The sequence below is a fragment of the Capra hircus genome, chromosome 27, assembly GCF_001704415.2.
Source record: "Capra hircus breed San Clemente chromosome 27, ASM170441v1, whole genome shotgun sequence".
NCBI lineage: Eukaryota > Metazoa > Chordata > Mammalia > Artiodactyla > Bovidae > Capra > Capra hircus.
The window spans coordinates 10,997,948-11,013,396 of record NC_030834.1 but is presented as its reverse complement, the minus strand read 5'-3'; the positions used below and the strand labels follow the sequence as shown (position 1 = coordinate 11,013,396).

Below are 15,449 nucleotides of genomic sequence, written 5' to 3'. Positions count from 1 at the left end.
TATATCATGTTCTCAGATTTGAAGAATCAATATTGTCAAAATGACTATACTATCCAAAGTAATCTACTGATTAAATGCAATCACTATCAAATTCCAGTGGCATTTTTCACAGAATTAGAACCAAAAAAATTTAAAATTTGTATGAAAACACAAAAGACCTTGAATGGCCTAAGCAATCTTGAGAAAGAAACCTGGAGCTGGAGAAATCAGGCTACCTGACTTCAGAGTATACTGAAAAGCTACATTCATCAAAACAGTATGGCATTGGCACAATAATAGAAATATTGAAACTGGATAGAAATTTCAGAGCTAAACCTATGACCTATGGTCACCTAATCTATGAAAAGGAGGCAAGATATACAATGGAGAAAAGATAATGTCTTCAATAACTGGTGCTGGGGAAAAGAAAACTGGACAGCTATATGTAAAAGAATAAAACTAGACCATTTTTTAATACCATACACAAAAATAAACTCAAAATGAGTTAAAGACCTGAATATAAAACTGGATTCTATAATACTCTTAAAGGAAAACACAGGAGAAACACTTTCTGGCATAAATTGAAGCAAGATCTTTTTTGATCCACCTCTCAGAGTAATGAAAATAAAACCAAAAATATATGGAACATAATATAACTTAAAAATTTTGCACAGCAAAAGAAACCATCAACAAAACAAAAATATAAGCTCACAAAATAGGAGAAAATATCTGTAAGGGATTAATCTTCTAAATATATAAATAGTGCATGCAGCTTAATATAAAAAAACACAACAAACTAATCAAAAACAGGGATGGAAAATCTAAACAGACATTTTTCCAAAGACGATATACATATAGCACATGAAAAAATGTTTAATATCACTAATTATTCAGTTCAGTTCAGTTCAGTTGATCAGTCATGTCCAGCTCTTTGCAATCCCATGAATTGCAGCACTCCAGGCCTCCCTGTCCATCACCAACTTCCGGAGTTCACTCAAACTAAAAAATGTTTAATATCACTAATTATTAGAGAAATGCAGATCAAAACTACAATGAGGAACCACCTCACACTATTCAGAATGGCCATAATTAAAAAGCGTACAAATAAATAATGCTGGTGAGGGTGTGAAGAAAAGGGAACCCTCCTACATTGTTGGTCAAATTATAAATTGGTACAGCCACTATGGAGAATAGTATGGTAGCTCCTTAAAAAACTAAAAATAGAGCAATGTGACATAGCAATCTGCTGCTGCTGCTGCTAAGTCGCTTCAGTCGTGTCCAACTCTGTGCGACCCCATAGACGGCAGCCCACTAGGCTCCCCCGTCCCTGGGATTCTCCAGGCAAGAACACTGGAGTGGGTTGCCATTTCCTTCTCCAGTGCATGAAAGTGAAGAGTGAAAGTGAAGTCGCTCAGTCGTGTCTGACTAGTAGCAACCCCATGGACTGTAGCCTACCAGGCTCCTCTGTCCATGGGATTTTCCAGGCAAGAGTACTGGAGTGGGGTATAGCAATCTGATCCTTTGGTATATATCTGGAGAAAAGCATAATTTGAAAAGATACTTCTGCCCCAATATTCATTGCAGCACTATGTATAACAGCCAGGACATGGAAGCTACCAGAATGTCTACTAACAGAGGAATGAATAAAGAATATGTGCTACATATCTACATTGAAAGATGTAGATAAAAAGGATATAAAGGCCATAAAAGCCTTAAAAGGATGAAATAATGCCATTTGTAGCAACATGGATGGACCTACAGATTGTTATACTGATCGAAGTTGGTCAGAGAAAGACAAATATTATCTGATACCACTTATATGTGGAATTTTAAAAAATGTTACAAGTGAGCATATTTACCAAATAGAAGTAGAGTCACAGATGTAGAAAGCAAACTTAGGGTTACCAATGGGGATGGGTGGAGGGAGGGATTAAATTGGTATATGTGAATTGACATATATACACTACTATATATAAAATAAATAACCAATAAGAATCTCCTGAAAAGCACAAGAAACTTCACTCAATATTCCGTAATATCTATATGAGAGAATAATCTAAAGAAGATTGAAGCGAAGTGAAGTAGCTCAGTCGTGTCCGACTCTTTGCGACCCCGTAGACTGTAGCCTACCAGGCTTCTCCCTCCATGGAATTACCAGGCTCCTCCCTCCATGGGATTCTCCAGGAAAGAATACTGGAGTGGGTTGCCATTTTCTTCTCCAGGGGATCTTCCTGACCCAGGGATTGAACCCGGGTCTCCCACATTTCAGGCAGATGCTTTAACCTCTGAGCCACACACACACACACACACACACACACACATGTACCTGACTCACTTTGTTGTACAGTAGAATCTAACATAACTTTGTAAATAATTGTATTTCAATAAAAATTAATTAAAAATAAAAGTAAAACTTCTGAATATAATTTCTAAATTTGAAAATTATTTCTTAAAAATTCCATTTTGCAACTGTAAAATTATATATCACAACCTCAGTCCACTACACGTGCTAATGATCGCCACTGAATTTGGATAACCTTCAATATACCCTTGGTAGTAGCAAAAATTCTGAAAAATAAAGAAAAACATATTTTTATTAGAATACTTCATGTTAAATACATTATCCTCAAATATTTAAAACATATATACATATAGTGTATGCATCAAACTCTTACTATTTCCGAGACAGATGTATAAGATTATTAGATGGACATTTAACCTCAGTTTTCCAAAACTGTGCCTCAAAGTTTCTAAGAATAAGTGTACTTCCATGATCTTTTCTATTATAAATTAAACATGAGAGCCCCTATCATTAGGATCAAGGCAAAAATCATCAAAACTTATTTTTTCTAATTCTTCTGACTTATTTTTTAAAGGTAGATATAAAAATATAAATAAATCCAAAAACTTCCAAATTTATCAAATTAAAAATTACTTTATTATAATGGCAGAGTAGATTATATTGGATTATAAACTCCCAAATTTACTGAAAAACTAATTCACACATTTTGAAAGCTCAGTGAATTCAGAGTACAAACACAAAGAGATCCATAAATAGACATATAAGCAAAAACATTAAAAATCAAAGAATCACATCTTGAAAGCAGCATGAGAAAACTAATTACCTTAAAAGAGTACTCCAGTGATATTTGCATCAGACTTCGCTGTAGAAACTACAAAGTTTAGGAAGCAGAGGCTAACATAATGTACTTAAAGAAAAAAAAATTACTCAGGAGTTCTATATCAAGCAAGGCAATGTTTAAAAATAAAATAAAATAAATTTATTTCCATATGAACAGAAACTTTGAGAATTTGTTATCACTTGCCCGGCCTTACATGGAACACTTAAGGAAATTCTTCAGGTTGAAAGTAAGTGATTTCAGATAGTAATTCAAATCCACATAAAATTTCAAAGAGAGCTCAAGAAGGTTACTATGTAATTTAAAAAGCATAGTATAAGGGCATATTTTCCCTTTCATTCTCTTAACCGATTTAAAAATCAATTGAGTAAAGTAATATGTATGTATGCTTCCCTGCCTTTGCCTGAATGCAGGATATTGCCTACAATGCAGGAGACCCAGGTTTGATCCCTGAGTTGGGAAGATCCCCTGGAGAAGGAAAGGGCAATCCACCCCAGTATTCTTGCCTGGGAAATCCATGGACAGAGGAGCCTGGCAGCTATAGTCCGTGAGGTCACAAGAGTTGGACACCACTTAGTGACTGAACCACTAAATGTATATAGCATATTATCTGGTCCAAGAAATAGAATATATTTGCCGATAACAGCATATAGAAGGTGAGTGGAAACAATGAAGTACTAGGTTAAGGAAAGGACTGCAGATAGTAAAGTAACTGTAACAGTGAACTGTTGGGATTGTACATTAATAGATGTAATATGTACAACAATAATACCATAGAAGAGAGGGAAATAAACAGTTTTATAGGAAAAATGTCCATGTGTCTCACTGGAATTAAGGTAATATAAATATAAAATTGCATCAGTTCAGTTCAGTCACTCAGTTGTGTCCGACTCTTTGCGACTCCATGAACCTCAGCATGCCAGATCTCCCTGTCCATCACCAGATCCCAGAGTCCAGCCAAACCCATGGCCATTGAGTCGGTGATGCCATCCAGCCATCTCGTCCTCTGTCGTCCCCTCCTCTTCCTGCCCTCAATCCTTCCCAGCGTCAGGGTCTTTTCCAATGAGTCAAATTTTTGCATCAGGTGGCCAAAGTATTAGAGTTTCAGCTTCAGCATCAGTCCTTCCAACAAACAACCAGGACTGATCTCCTTTTGGATGGACTGGTTGGATCTCCTTGCAGTCCAAGGGACTCTCAAGAGTCTTCTCCAAGACCACAGTTCAGAAGCATCAATTCTTCAGTGCTCAGCTTTCCTTATAGTCCAACTCTCACATCCATACATGACCACTGGAAAAACCATAGCCTTGATTAGACGGAGCTTTGTTGGCAAAGTAATGTCTCTGCTTTTCAATATGCTATCTAAGTTGGTCATAACTTTCTTTCCAAGGAGTAAATGTCTTTTAATTTCATGGCTTCAATCACCATCTGCAGTGATTTTGGAGCCCCCCAAAGATAAAGGCAGCCACTGTTTCCATTGTTTTCCCATCTGTTTCCCATGAAATAGTCAATAAAGCAGAAATAGATGTTTTTCTGGAACTCTCTTGCTTTTCGAATGATCCAGCGGATGTTGGCAATTTGATCTCTGGTTCCTCTGCCTTTTCTAAAACCAGCTTGAACATCTGGAAGTTCATGGTTCACATATTGCTGAAGCCTGGCTTGGAGAATTTCGAGCATTACTTAACTAGCGTGTGAGATGAGTGCAATTGTGCAGTAGTTTGAGCATTTTTTGGCATTGCCTTTCCCTGGGATTGGAATGAAAACTGACCATTTCCAGTCCTGTGGCCACTGCTGAGTTTTCCAAATTTGCTGGCATATTGAGTACGACATTTTCACAGCATTATTTTTCAGGATTTGAACTAGCTCAACTGGAATTCCATCACCTCCACTAGCTTTGTGCATAGTGATGCTTTCTAAGGCCCACATGACTTCTCATTCCAGGATGTCTGGCTCTAGGTGAGTGATCACACCATCGTGATTATCTGGGTCATGAAGATCTTTTTTGTACAGTTCTTCTGTGTATTCTTGCTATCTCTTCTTAATATCTTCTGCTTCTGTTAGGTCCATACCATTTCTGTCCTTTATCGAGCCCATCTTTGCATGAAATGTTCCCTTGGTATCTTGAAGAGATCTCTAGTCTTTCCCATTCTGTTGTTTTCCTCTGTTTCTTTGCATTGATTGCTGAGGAAGGCTTTCTTATCTCTCCTTGCTATTCTTTGGAACTCTGCATTCAGATGCTTATATTTTTCCTTTTCTCCTTTGCTTTTCGCTTCTCTTCTTTTCACAGCTATTTGTAAGGCCTCCCCAGACAGCCATTTTGCTTTTTTGCATTTCTTTTCCATGGGGATGATCTTGATCCCTGTCTCCTGTACAATGTCATGAACCTCCATCCATAGTTCATCAGATACTCTGCCTATCAGATCTAGTCCCTTAAATCTATTTCTCACTTCCACTGTATAATCATAAGGGATTTGATTTAGGTCATACCTGAATGGTCTCGTGGTTTTCCCTACTTCAATATAAGTCTGAATTTGACAATAAGGAGTTCATGAGACTTCCCTGGTGGCTCAGATGATAAACACCAATAAATAAATGTAAAGATTGTCTTATTAGGTTAAAAAGAAAGACACAACTGTAAACTGTTACTAGATAACTGGCTTTAAGTTCAAAGACATAGGCTGATTAAAGGAATATAAAAGAGTATCATGTGAATAGCAATCTTGAGCAAATGGAATTGACTACATTTATACCAAGTTATTCTGGTGGTGACTCAGATGGTAAAGAATCTGCCTGCCAGTACAGGAGACATGGGTTCAATTCCTGGATCTCCTGGGGTCAAAGATCCCCTGGAGGAGGAAATGGCAACCTATCCAGTATTCTTGCCTGGGAAATCCAAGGACAGAGGAAACTGGTCCATGGGATCACAAAGAGTTGTATGCAACTAGTGACCTAACACTATAGTGTATATCAGACAAAACAGACTTTAAAAACAAAAAAACATGTTAGTAGATAATGAGCAATATTTTATAATGATAAAAAGTTCAACACATCAGGAAGATATAACACTTGTAAACACAGGTAACAGCACCATAGTACATTAAAAATTGGTAGATATGAAGGGAGAAATAGTTCAACACTTATAGCTGAAGACTTTCTTTTTCTTTCTATTCCACTTTCGGTGATCCATGGAACAACTAGGTAGAAGATTAGCAAGAGAATACAAGATTTTAAAAAATAAATTAAGAGAACCCAGTTAATTTATACCAACATCAATTGGATCATAGAAAAAGCAAGAAAATTCCAGAAAAACAGCTACTTCTTCTTCTTTAAGTACAATAAAGGCTTTGACTATGTGGATCCAACAAACTATGGAAAATTCTTAAAGAAATGGGAATACCAGATCACCTTACCCGCCTCCTGAGAAACCTATATGCAGGTCAAGAAGCAACAGTTTGAACTGGATATGGAACAATGAATTGGTTCCAAATTGGGAAGGGAGTATGTCAGGCTTTATATTATCTCTCTGCTTTTATGCGGAGTACTTTTATGCAGAGTACCTCATGTGAAACGGATGAAGCTCAAGCTGAAATCAAGCTTGCCAGGAGAAATATCAATAACCTCAGATATGCAGAAGACATCACCTTTATGGCATAAAGTGAAGAATAACTAAAGAGCCTCTTGATGAAGATGAAAGGGGAGAGTGAAAAAGCTGGCTTAGAACTCAACATTCACAAAAGGAAGATCAGGCCATCGGGTCCCACCACTTCATGACAAATAGATGGGGAAACAAAGGAAACGGTCAAAGACTTTATTTTCTTGGGCTCCAAAATCACTGCAGATGGTGACTGCAGCCATGAAATTCAATGATACTTGCTCCTTGGAAGAAAACCTAAGACAAACCTAGACAGTGTATTAAAAAGCAGAAACATCACTTTGTCAGCAAAGGTCTGTATAGTCAAAGCTATGGTTTTTCCAGTAGTCATGAATGGATGCGAGTGTTGGACCATAAAGCTGAGTGTCAAAGAATTGATGCTTTTCAGCTGTGATGTTGGATAAGACCCTTGAGAGTCCCTAGGACAGCAAGGAGAGCAAACCAGTCAATCCTAAAGGAAATCAATTCTGAATAATCACTGGAAGGATTGATGCTGAAGCTAAAGCTCCAGTACTTTGGCCACCAGATGTGAAGAGCTGACTCATTGGAAAAGACCTGATGCTAGGAAAGATTGAAGGCAGGAGGAGAAGGGGGCATCAGAGGGTGAGATGGCTGGATGGCATCATCCACGCAATGGACATGAATGTGAGAAAATGCAGGGAGATGGTGAAGGACAGAGATGCCTTGGTGTGCTGCAGTCCATGGGGTCACAAAGAGTCAGACACTACTGAGTAACTGAACAACAAAAGTAAAGCTGTACACCTGTGGCAAATTCATGTTGATGTATGGCAAAACCAATACAATATTGTAAAGTAAAAAATAAAATAAAATAAAATCTGAAAAAAAAGTAAACCTAGCAGACATCTGTAAAATGCTCCACCAAAGAAAAACAAGGCAAGCATTCTTCTTAGTCTATACATATTTTCCAGGATAGATGATATGCTCATGCATTAAAAAAGCCTCAATTTAAAAATACAGAACTAGTAAAAGTATGCTTTCTGATAAGAATGACATTTTTTAGAAATAACTGACAGAAAACATTTGGATGAACTCACAGACATGTGGAAATCAAGCATCGTATCTCTAAATAACCTATGGATTAAGGGAGAAATCAAATATGAAACCAGGAGATATTTGAGGAAAATAAAAATGAAGAAACTCCATACTTAAAAAGTATAGGATGTGGCGAAAGCTAGTGCTTTTGATAAATGTATATAGATTGACACATACATTAATAATGAAAAAAGATAAAGTAACACCAATCCAACCACCTATAACTCAGGAAAAGGAAGAACAAGTTAAATCTAAATTAAGCAGAAGAAAGGAACTAATGAGGATTAGAGTGAAATTAAATAGGAATAAATAGATCAATGAAAGCAAAACGTGGTTCTTTGAAAATTTAAAATTGACAATTCTTAAGCTACATCGACTACTAAAAGAACCAAATTACTAAATCAGAAATAAAAGTGGGGTGTTACTACCACCCTTATAGCAGGATTATTTAGGGAGTGCTAAGAATCATCATACACCAACATTACATGATGTTGGTAAATCAATATATCTATAGAAAAGCACAAACTACCTTCTCTGTCCATGGTGCCTCTTCTAGCATCAGCACTCACGAACTCACAGAGAGCCTTATCCACTGCTGTGGATTCTACACAGTGTTGTGTCTCACACAGAAACTTATTTTTCAGTGAATTAAGTGTAGCCATTGGTTTATGTCGGCTTCCCTCATAGCCCAGTCAGTAAGGAATCTGCCTGCAATGCTGGAGACCTGGGTTTGATCCCTGGGTCAGGAAGATCCTTTGGAGAACGAATGGCCACCCACTCCAGTATTTTTACTTGGGGAATCTCATGGACAGAAAAGCCTGGCCAGTACAGTCCCTGGGGTTGCAAGAGTCGGACATGACTTAGTAACTAAACTACCATCACCACCATTGGTTTATGTACATATCTAACCATATATTCTATCATCTGGAAGTGGCTGATCTAATTTAAAGGTAGACTAGCTTACTGAACACTCTTTTACCATGGTAGTTGGGAGACATTACTCTGAAAGGCTGGGGTTCTGTTTGCATCAGAGACCAGTATGTGGCAAGTTTCACTGAGAGCCTCAATACATTTGTCCAGATATAAGGTGTTGAAATGGGAGTCTCACCTTCCCAACATTATACCTAATAACTATTTTGTAGCTTTTTTGCTTTCTACCATAGTAACTTTTAGCCCCCAGCCACCAGTGGGGGATTTGTTCACCAGGGGACACAATAATGATTCTACTACTTTGGAAGATGAAACTTCCACCTGGATATTTTGAGCCACTTCTGACACTGTACAAATGAGCAGGCTAATCCAGTGGCTGGAGTGACTGACTCTGAACACAGTAGGGAAAACTGTTGCTTAAAGAAGTGCTATGTCTTCAATCCACTTGAATATAACAGTAACCAAAATAAGATATGATTAAGGATCCAGACCCTCTGGGAATGAAGATTTGTGCTATTCTGCTAGGTAAACATCCATAAGAAGCTTAGGTAGGTCCTGTTGAGAGCAATGCAAATGGGGAGCAGGTGGTGGGAAAAAGAAGTCATACACAGCAATCATAACTGATCACAGAAGCGAAGACTCTAGCAGCTTTGCATATGTTCTTTTGGCTTGTCACATGCGTATGTATCTTTATTTGTATGTACCAACCATTTTCTTCTTTCCCCCCTCTTCCTATTATCGGCTTACATACAAGTGGTTGGAGGTTAACTTTACAAGTTAATTTAACCTCATGTTAACACAGTATTCAGCAGGACTGTGACAATTTGTGGAGAGCTTAATATTGCTACCAACGGACACAATGACACGTGATCGTGTGTCTCATCAATTTGTGGAAGAAAGAAAATCGCTTTGATTGTGAAAAGTTTGTTTAAATGTTGTTAACTAGAAATAGATGATTCTGGTGTTTTTTTCAGAGTTCAAATGCATACATATGGGGGGCTTCCCTGGTGGCTCAGTGGTAAGGAATCTGCCTGCCAATACAGGAGACACGGGTTCAGTCTCTGGTATGGGAAGACCCCACACGCCATAGAACAACTAAGCTTGCGTGCCACAACTATTGAGCCTGTGCCCTAGAGCCTGTGCTCCTCAACAAGAGAAGCTACAGTAGTGAGAAGCCTGCACACCACCACAAAGAGTAGCCCTCTCTCGCCACAACTAGGGAAAAGCCTGCACAGCAACGAAGACCTGGCACAGCCAAAAAAAAAAGATTTTTTTTTAAATGAGTGCATATGGAAACTGAATAGTCTAAGTTGTAAGGCTCTGTTTATTATCAATGCGTTGCAACTCAGTTTCAAATTAACCTTTTGCCTGCTTTGTGCAAATGAATATGGGTCCCTTAATTATTTTTTCCTTTGCTACAGAGCAAGCTTTGCTAGTAAGGGGTGCTGGTGAGCATGGGAAGACAGCTTTGCTGTCTGGTTCCAGGGTGCTAGCTTGGTAGGCTCCTACAGACAGTACAGCTGTGGCAAAGCCAGGATGCTTCAGTGACTGGTGGTCACTAACACCCTTCAGCAAGTAGTTTCCATCTGTCCAGGCCCCTCTCCTTCCACAGTAAAGTGACTTTGGTGAGATATCTCGTGAGCAGCTCTCCTGGCTACCCAAAGGGCAGATTTCCCTTGGATGGTTCTGAAAAGAAATTTCACAGCAGCAGCATCTGGAACAGCACCACAGTGACTTCTGCTATTCGAAGATCCACGGTCATGCCACTTTCAGCAATCCCAACTCTCGGTAAAGAAACAGGCTTCTTGAACCCATCCTAAGGTTGCCAACTGCTTCTTGTATCTGATATTCCTATGTCCTTTAAAGTTCTCTTTACTTCTTATTTTTTACTCTAATCCCTGTTACAGTTAATAATTCTCTATATTAAGCTTTCTATGTGCAAATTTTTGAGTGATTTCTTTAGACATAGACTAACACAGTTTCTTACATTCTTCAGATACTTCATTGATTTATCATCATATTTGTATTTCTTGACTGTGGGTTCATATACAGCTTCATCTACATAAATCATACTTTATACAATCAAGAGAAAATATCTCTTCCTTTCCTCCAGGTTTTGACTACTTTCCTGCAAATGTGGTTTATATGGTCCAGACTGATAACATATCTAATTCTCCAAAATTATCAGTAAATTATATCAATCTTATACATAAGTTGATTGAAAAACAATAAATAAATCATTTTATGTCAGCAGAGAATGAAATTTTGATAGAGTAATCAAAAGTTTATTATTTTTATACAATTTCCTTTCCCAGTTTTTTCATAATTTTTTCATTGTCATTTTTCTGCACTGTTTTCCTTTACCATACCTTGTTTGGTCTTCTAATAGCACTCAAAATGAATGTGTATAAACTTAGCAACAGTAAGAATGTTGCTGTTGTGTGTGTCTCCTACAAATTTTGATTTGATCAAGTTGATTTATAGTTCTGCTCAAGTCATCAACATATTTGCTGAGTTTCTTCCTACTTCACCTATTGATTATCGAGAGAGAGTGTGTGTGTGTATGTGTGTTTGTGTGGGCACGTGTATTCAGTTGTGTCTGACTCTTTGTGACTCTATGGACTGTAGCCTGTCAGGCTCCTCTGTTCAGGGGATTCTCCAGGTAAGACCACTGGAGCAGATTGCCATTTCCTACTTCAGGGATCTTTCCGACTCACGGATCAAACCCTCGTCTCTTGGGTCTCCTGCATTGGTAAGTGGATTCTTTATCATTGGCACCATAGAGAGAAAAGTCTAAATCTTCAATAATAATAATTTAATTATTTATTTTTTCATTTCTGTCCATTTCTGCCTCCTATAGTTTGACATCTATTTTTACATGCACACATATTTCAGATTGTTATGCCATCTTGTAATTTTATTTTTAACCAGTATGAGTATCTCTCTGTCCTGAAGAGATCATAAAGTAAGCTGCAGACATGGGGAACAACCCTGTGATGACCAACTTAGACAGCATATTAAAAAGCAGTGACATTATTTTGCTGACAAAGGTCTGTCTAGCCAAAGCTATGGTTTTTCCAGTAGTCATGTATGGATGTGAGAGTTGGATTATAAAGAAAGCTGAGCACTGAAGAATTGATGCTTTTGTATTGTGGTGTTGGAGAAGACTCATGAGAGTCCCTTAGACTGCAAAGAGATCAAACCAGTCTATCCTAAAGGAGATCAGTCCTGAATATTCATTGGAAGGACTGATGTTAAAGCTGAAACACCAATACTTTGGCTACCTGATGCAAAGAACTGACTCATTGGAAAAGATCCTGATGCTGGGAAAGATTGAAGGTGGGAGGAGAAGGGGACGACAGAGGATGAGATGGTTGGATGGCATCACCCACTCAATGGACACCAGTTTGAGTAGGCTCTGGGAGTTGGTGACGGACAGGGAAGCCTGGAATGCTGCAGTCCATGAGGTCACAAAGTGTTGGACATGACTGAGTAACTGAACTGAAATGATCAGGGAACAAATTCTGTGTCTGATAGGTTGATTTGGTTTCTTGTAGATAAGCCTTTAATTAGCAAGATTTAAGGGATGAAAATCATTTGTGGAATTCATGAAAAACAGATTTATATGCTTCTAACTTAATTTAATAAACTCTCCTGATTTTTCTTACACTGAAGATAGGCTTGAAGCTTTGGCAAACATACTTTGCCAACATGGCATTTGAGGCCAGCATTCAATAACTTACTACATTCAGGTTATTACTAAAACAGTTTTTGATTTGTCTTCTTAATTACACATTTGTCTTTCATGACTATCTCCTGGGGAGGGAGGAAATAGAGTTAGGTGTTAGGTATATGAAGTGAAGTGAAGTCGCTCAGTCATGCTTGACTCTTTGCGACCCCATGGACAGTAGCTGCACCAAGCTCCTCCATCCATGGGATTTTCTAGGCAAGAGTACTGGAGTGGGGTGCCGTTTCCTTCCCCAGGGAATCTTCCCGACCCAGGGGTCGAACCCAGGTCTCCCACATTGTAGACAGATGCTTTACCATCTGAGCCACTAGGATAGTCTGGTATATAGAATCACATAAAAAGTAGGTGTGGGACATTGTGGCCACGTGCGTATTATTGTTTCTATTTTTTTCTTTTTAGATGTGTCTCTCTCCCTCTCGAGGTTTCCCAGGTAGCTCAGTGGTAAAGAATATACCTGCCAGTGCAGGAGACAGCAAAGATGTGGGTTCGATCCCTGGAGAAGGAAATGGCAGCCCACTCCAGTATTCTTGCCTGGAGAATCCCATGGACAGAGGAGCCAGGCGGGCTACAGTTGATGGGGTCACAAAGAGTTGGACATAATTGAGCATGCACACACTCTCCTTTACCACACTGACACACACATGCACACACACAAAATGCCACACAGTATGTCTATTATATATGTATATATGCATAAGTGTATATATCACAAGACTTCTAGACAGTATGCATTATTTATACATTTGTATAGCCAACTCCATAGATGATTCACATGTATTTGTCTACTCTGTTTGGCAAAAGTTAAAGAACACACCATATTTATTATTTTCCCTGTTAAGAGCTTAGTCTATAAAAATGCTTTCACTTCAACATAGTGGTATAATTTGCTACACAGAAATCAGGATTGCATACAAAAAAATCAAAGAGGTATTGGTGCATGCTAAGTCGCTCAGTCGTGTTTGACTCTTTGTGACCCCATGGTCTATGTAGCCCGCCAGGCTCCTCTGTCCATGGGATTCTCAGGCAAGAATACTGGAGTGGGTTGCCATGAACATCTCCAGGAGGTCTTCCCGACCAAGGGATCGAACCCACATCTTCAGCATCTCCTAAACTGATAGGCGGGTTCTTTACCACTAGTGCCACCTGGCTGACAGCAAGTAACTGAAACCAGGGAAAGAGAAAGCAGTGATTAAGGATGATGGTGCTCATCCAGTCTTACCAGTCACCACCTTAGTTAACCAGACCTTCTGGTGCGGGTGTTAGAGGTGCACTGGACGAGCCTCTTCATTCCCCGGTTGCCACATGTGCACAGCACTTGTGGTCATCTCTTTTCTGCTTTCCCAGGCTAGCAAGGCCTTCCACTTCTTTCCCTGGTTCACCCTCTATACTGCTAACAGAAACAGCCACTGGCGAGTGTGAACATGGCTAGGCTAGTTCTGGCTGATATTTCCCCAGCAGCTCCCTGTGTCAGCAGGGATGGAGTCCACATGGATTTCCATGGCGCAGCATATCTTTCATGACCTGGCCCACTCATATTCTTCTCCTGCTTGCTGTGTTCCTGCCCAGGTGTTTCACACTATGGACATACTTAGCTATCTCAGAGTCACTGGTCCTAGACCCATTCCCCATGGGGAATGGAGATATGCCTCCTGCCATCTTAAAACCCATTTCCTGGGCCACCTTCTTCTACTGAAGGCTTGGCTCAAAACCATTTCTGTGTGGATTTCTCTGAGACTAGATATCACCATATGTTTCAGGTATTGGTGAGGCATGGTAAATGGAAAACAGAAAAACAGCATTTCAGGAATGGGTAATCCCTGAAATTCTATGCATCCTTCTACATTATTTTTAGAACAAATCACAAGCTTTATTAAATGAAGCTCTGAATATTGCAAATAGATGAACACTTAGTATATTCCTTAATGTGCATGAAATGTAATGTGTGTACTTCTTTGGTCCCTGAACATACTTCAGATAAGTCTTTGCATTCTCCTTTTCTTCCAGAGTTAGCTTTTTTGACTCATGTCATGTTCTCTCATTGTAAGTATCTCACTCCATATTCAACCCTTTTACCACATCCATGTGCAGCATCATGAAACAGTAGCTTAAACGCATCACGGTCATAAGCGGTTTGTTTAACCACCTGTGTCACAAAGCTAACGGAAAATACATCATCAAAAGGAAATGGTTATATTTATGCCAAAACAAAACTCCAGCCCTTCACATTCTAGCACTGTGTGGACCCTAAGTAAGATGGTCACAGAAGCTCACATAATAAAGGCAAAAAAGACAATGAAACATACCTGGAACTGTTGTTCAAGAGGTTTCATACTTCCTGTGCCACTGTAACCATAAACTCTAAAATTATGAGGTAAGAAAGCTCTGTAAAAGAAGATTTTCATGGGAAGTTAAATATGTATCTAAGGGAAAATGTGTTTCCTAGATTTTATTTTGAAAAGATATTTCTTTCATTATATTTATTATAGATAGGAAGAGGAGACAGAGAGAGAGAAAGGGAGAGAAAGGAGACAGATTCTCTGAATACAAGAATTTAGTTCTAATTTTGGAGAAGGAAGTGGCAAGCCACTCCAGCGTTCTTGCCTGGAGAATTCCATGGACAGAGGAGCCTGGTGGGCTGCAGTCCATGGGGTCACAGAGAGTCGGACACAACTGAGTGACTAACACACACACACACAAACACAACACAGACACAGACACAGACACACACACAGTTCTAATTTGGCTCAAAATTTCTAGTCTTCAGACCTCTCCTCATTCACCTTACTGTCACACTGTCCTCCCTGCTGTTTTTTAAACACAATGGGAAAACTTTCATCTCAGGGTATTTGCACTAGCTGTTGCCTCTTCCTGGGATGTTTTTCAACATAGCTGGTTGTCTCACCTACTTCGAGTCTTTGCTTATATACCCTCATCTCCTCTCCCTGAGGCT

The 15,449-nt window shown here is 39.0% G+C and overlaps 1 protein-coding gene across 2 annotated transcripts in view; it reads right to left on the bottom strand.

Moving 5' to 3' along the window:
* LOC102168418 (disintegrin and metalloproteinase domain-containing protein 2) overlaps nucleotides 1–15,449 on the bottom strand; it is a 119,529-nt gene that overhangs the window by 96,686 nt on the left and 7,394 nt on the right. For both annotated transcript variants that reach the window (XM_005698846.1, XM_005698847.1), the window contains exons 4-5: nucleotides 14,803–14,881; nucleotides 2,471–2,547 (exon numbers count right to left, since the gene is read on the bottom strand). In XM_005698846.1, coding sequence (XP_005698903.1) covers nucleotides 2,471–2,547; nucleotides 14,803–14,881 — 156 coding nt within the window. The remainder of the gene's footprint in view (nucleotides 1–2,470; nucleotides 2,548–14,802; nucleotides 14,882–15,449) is intronic.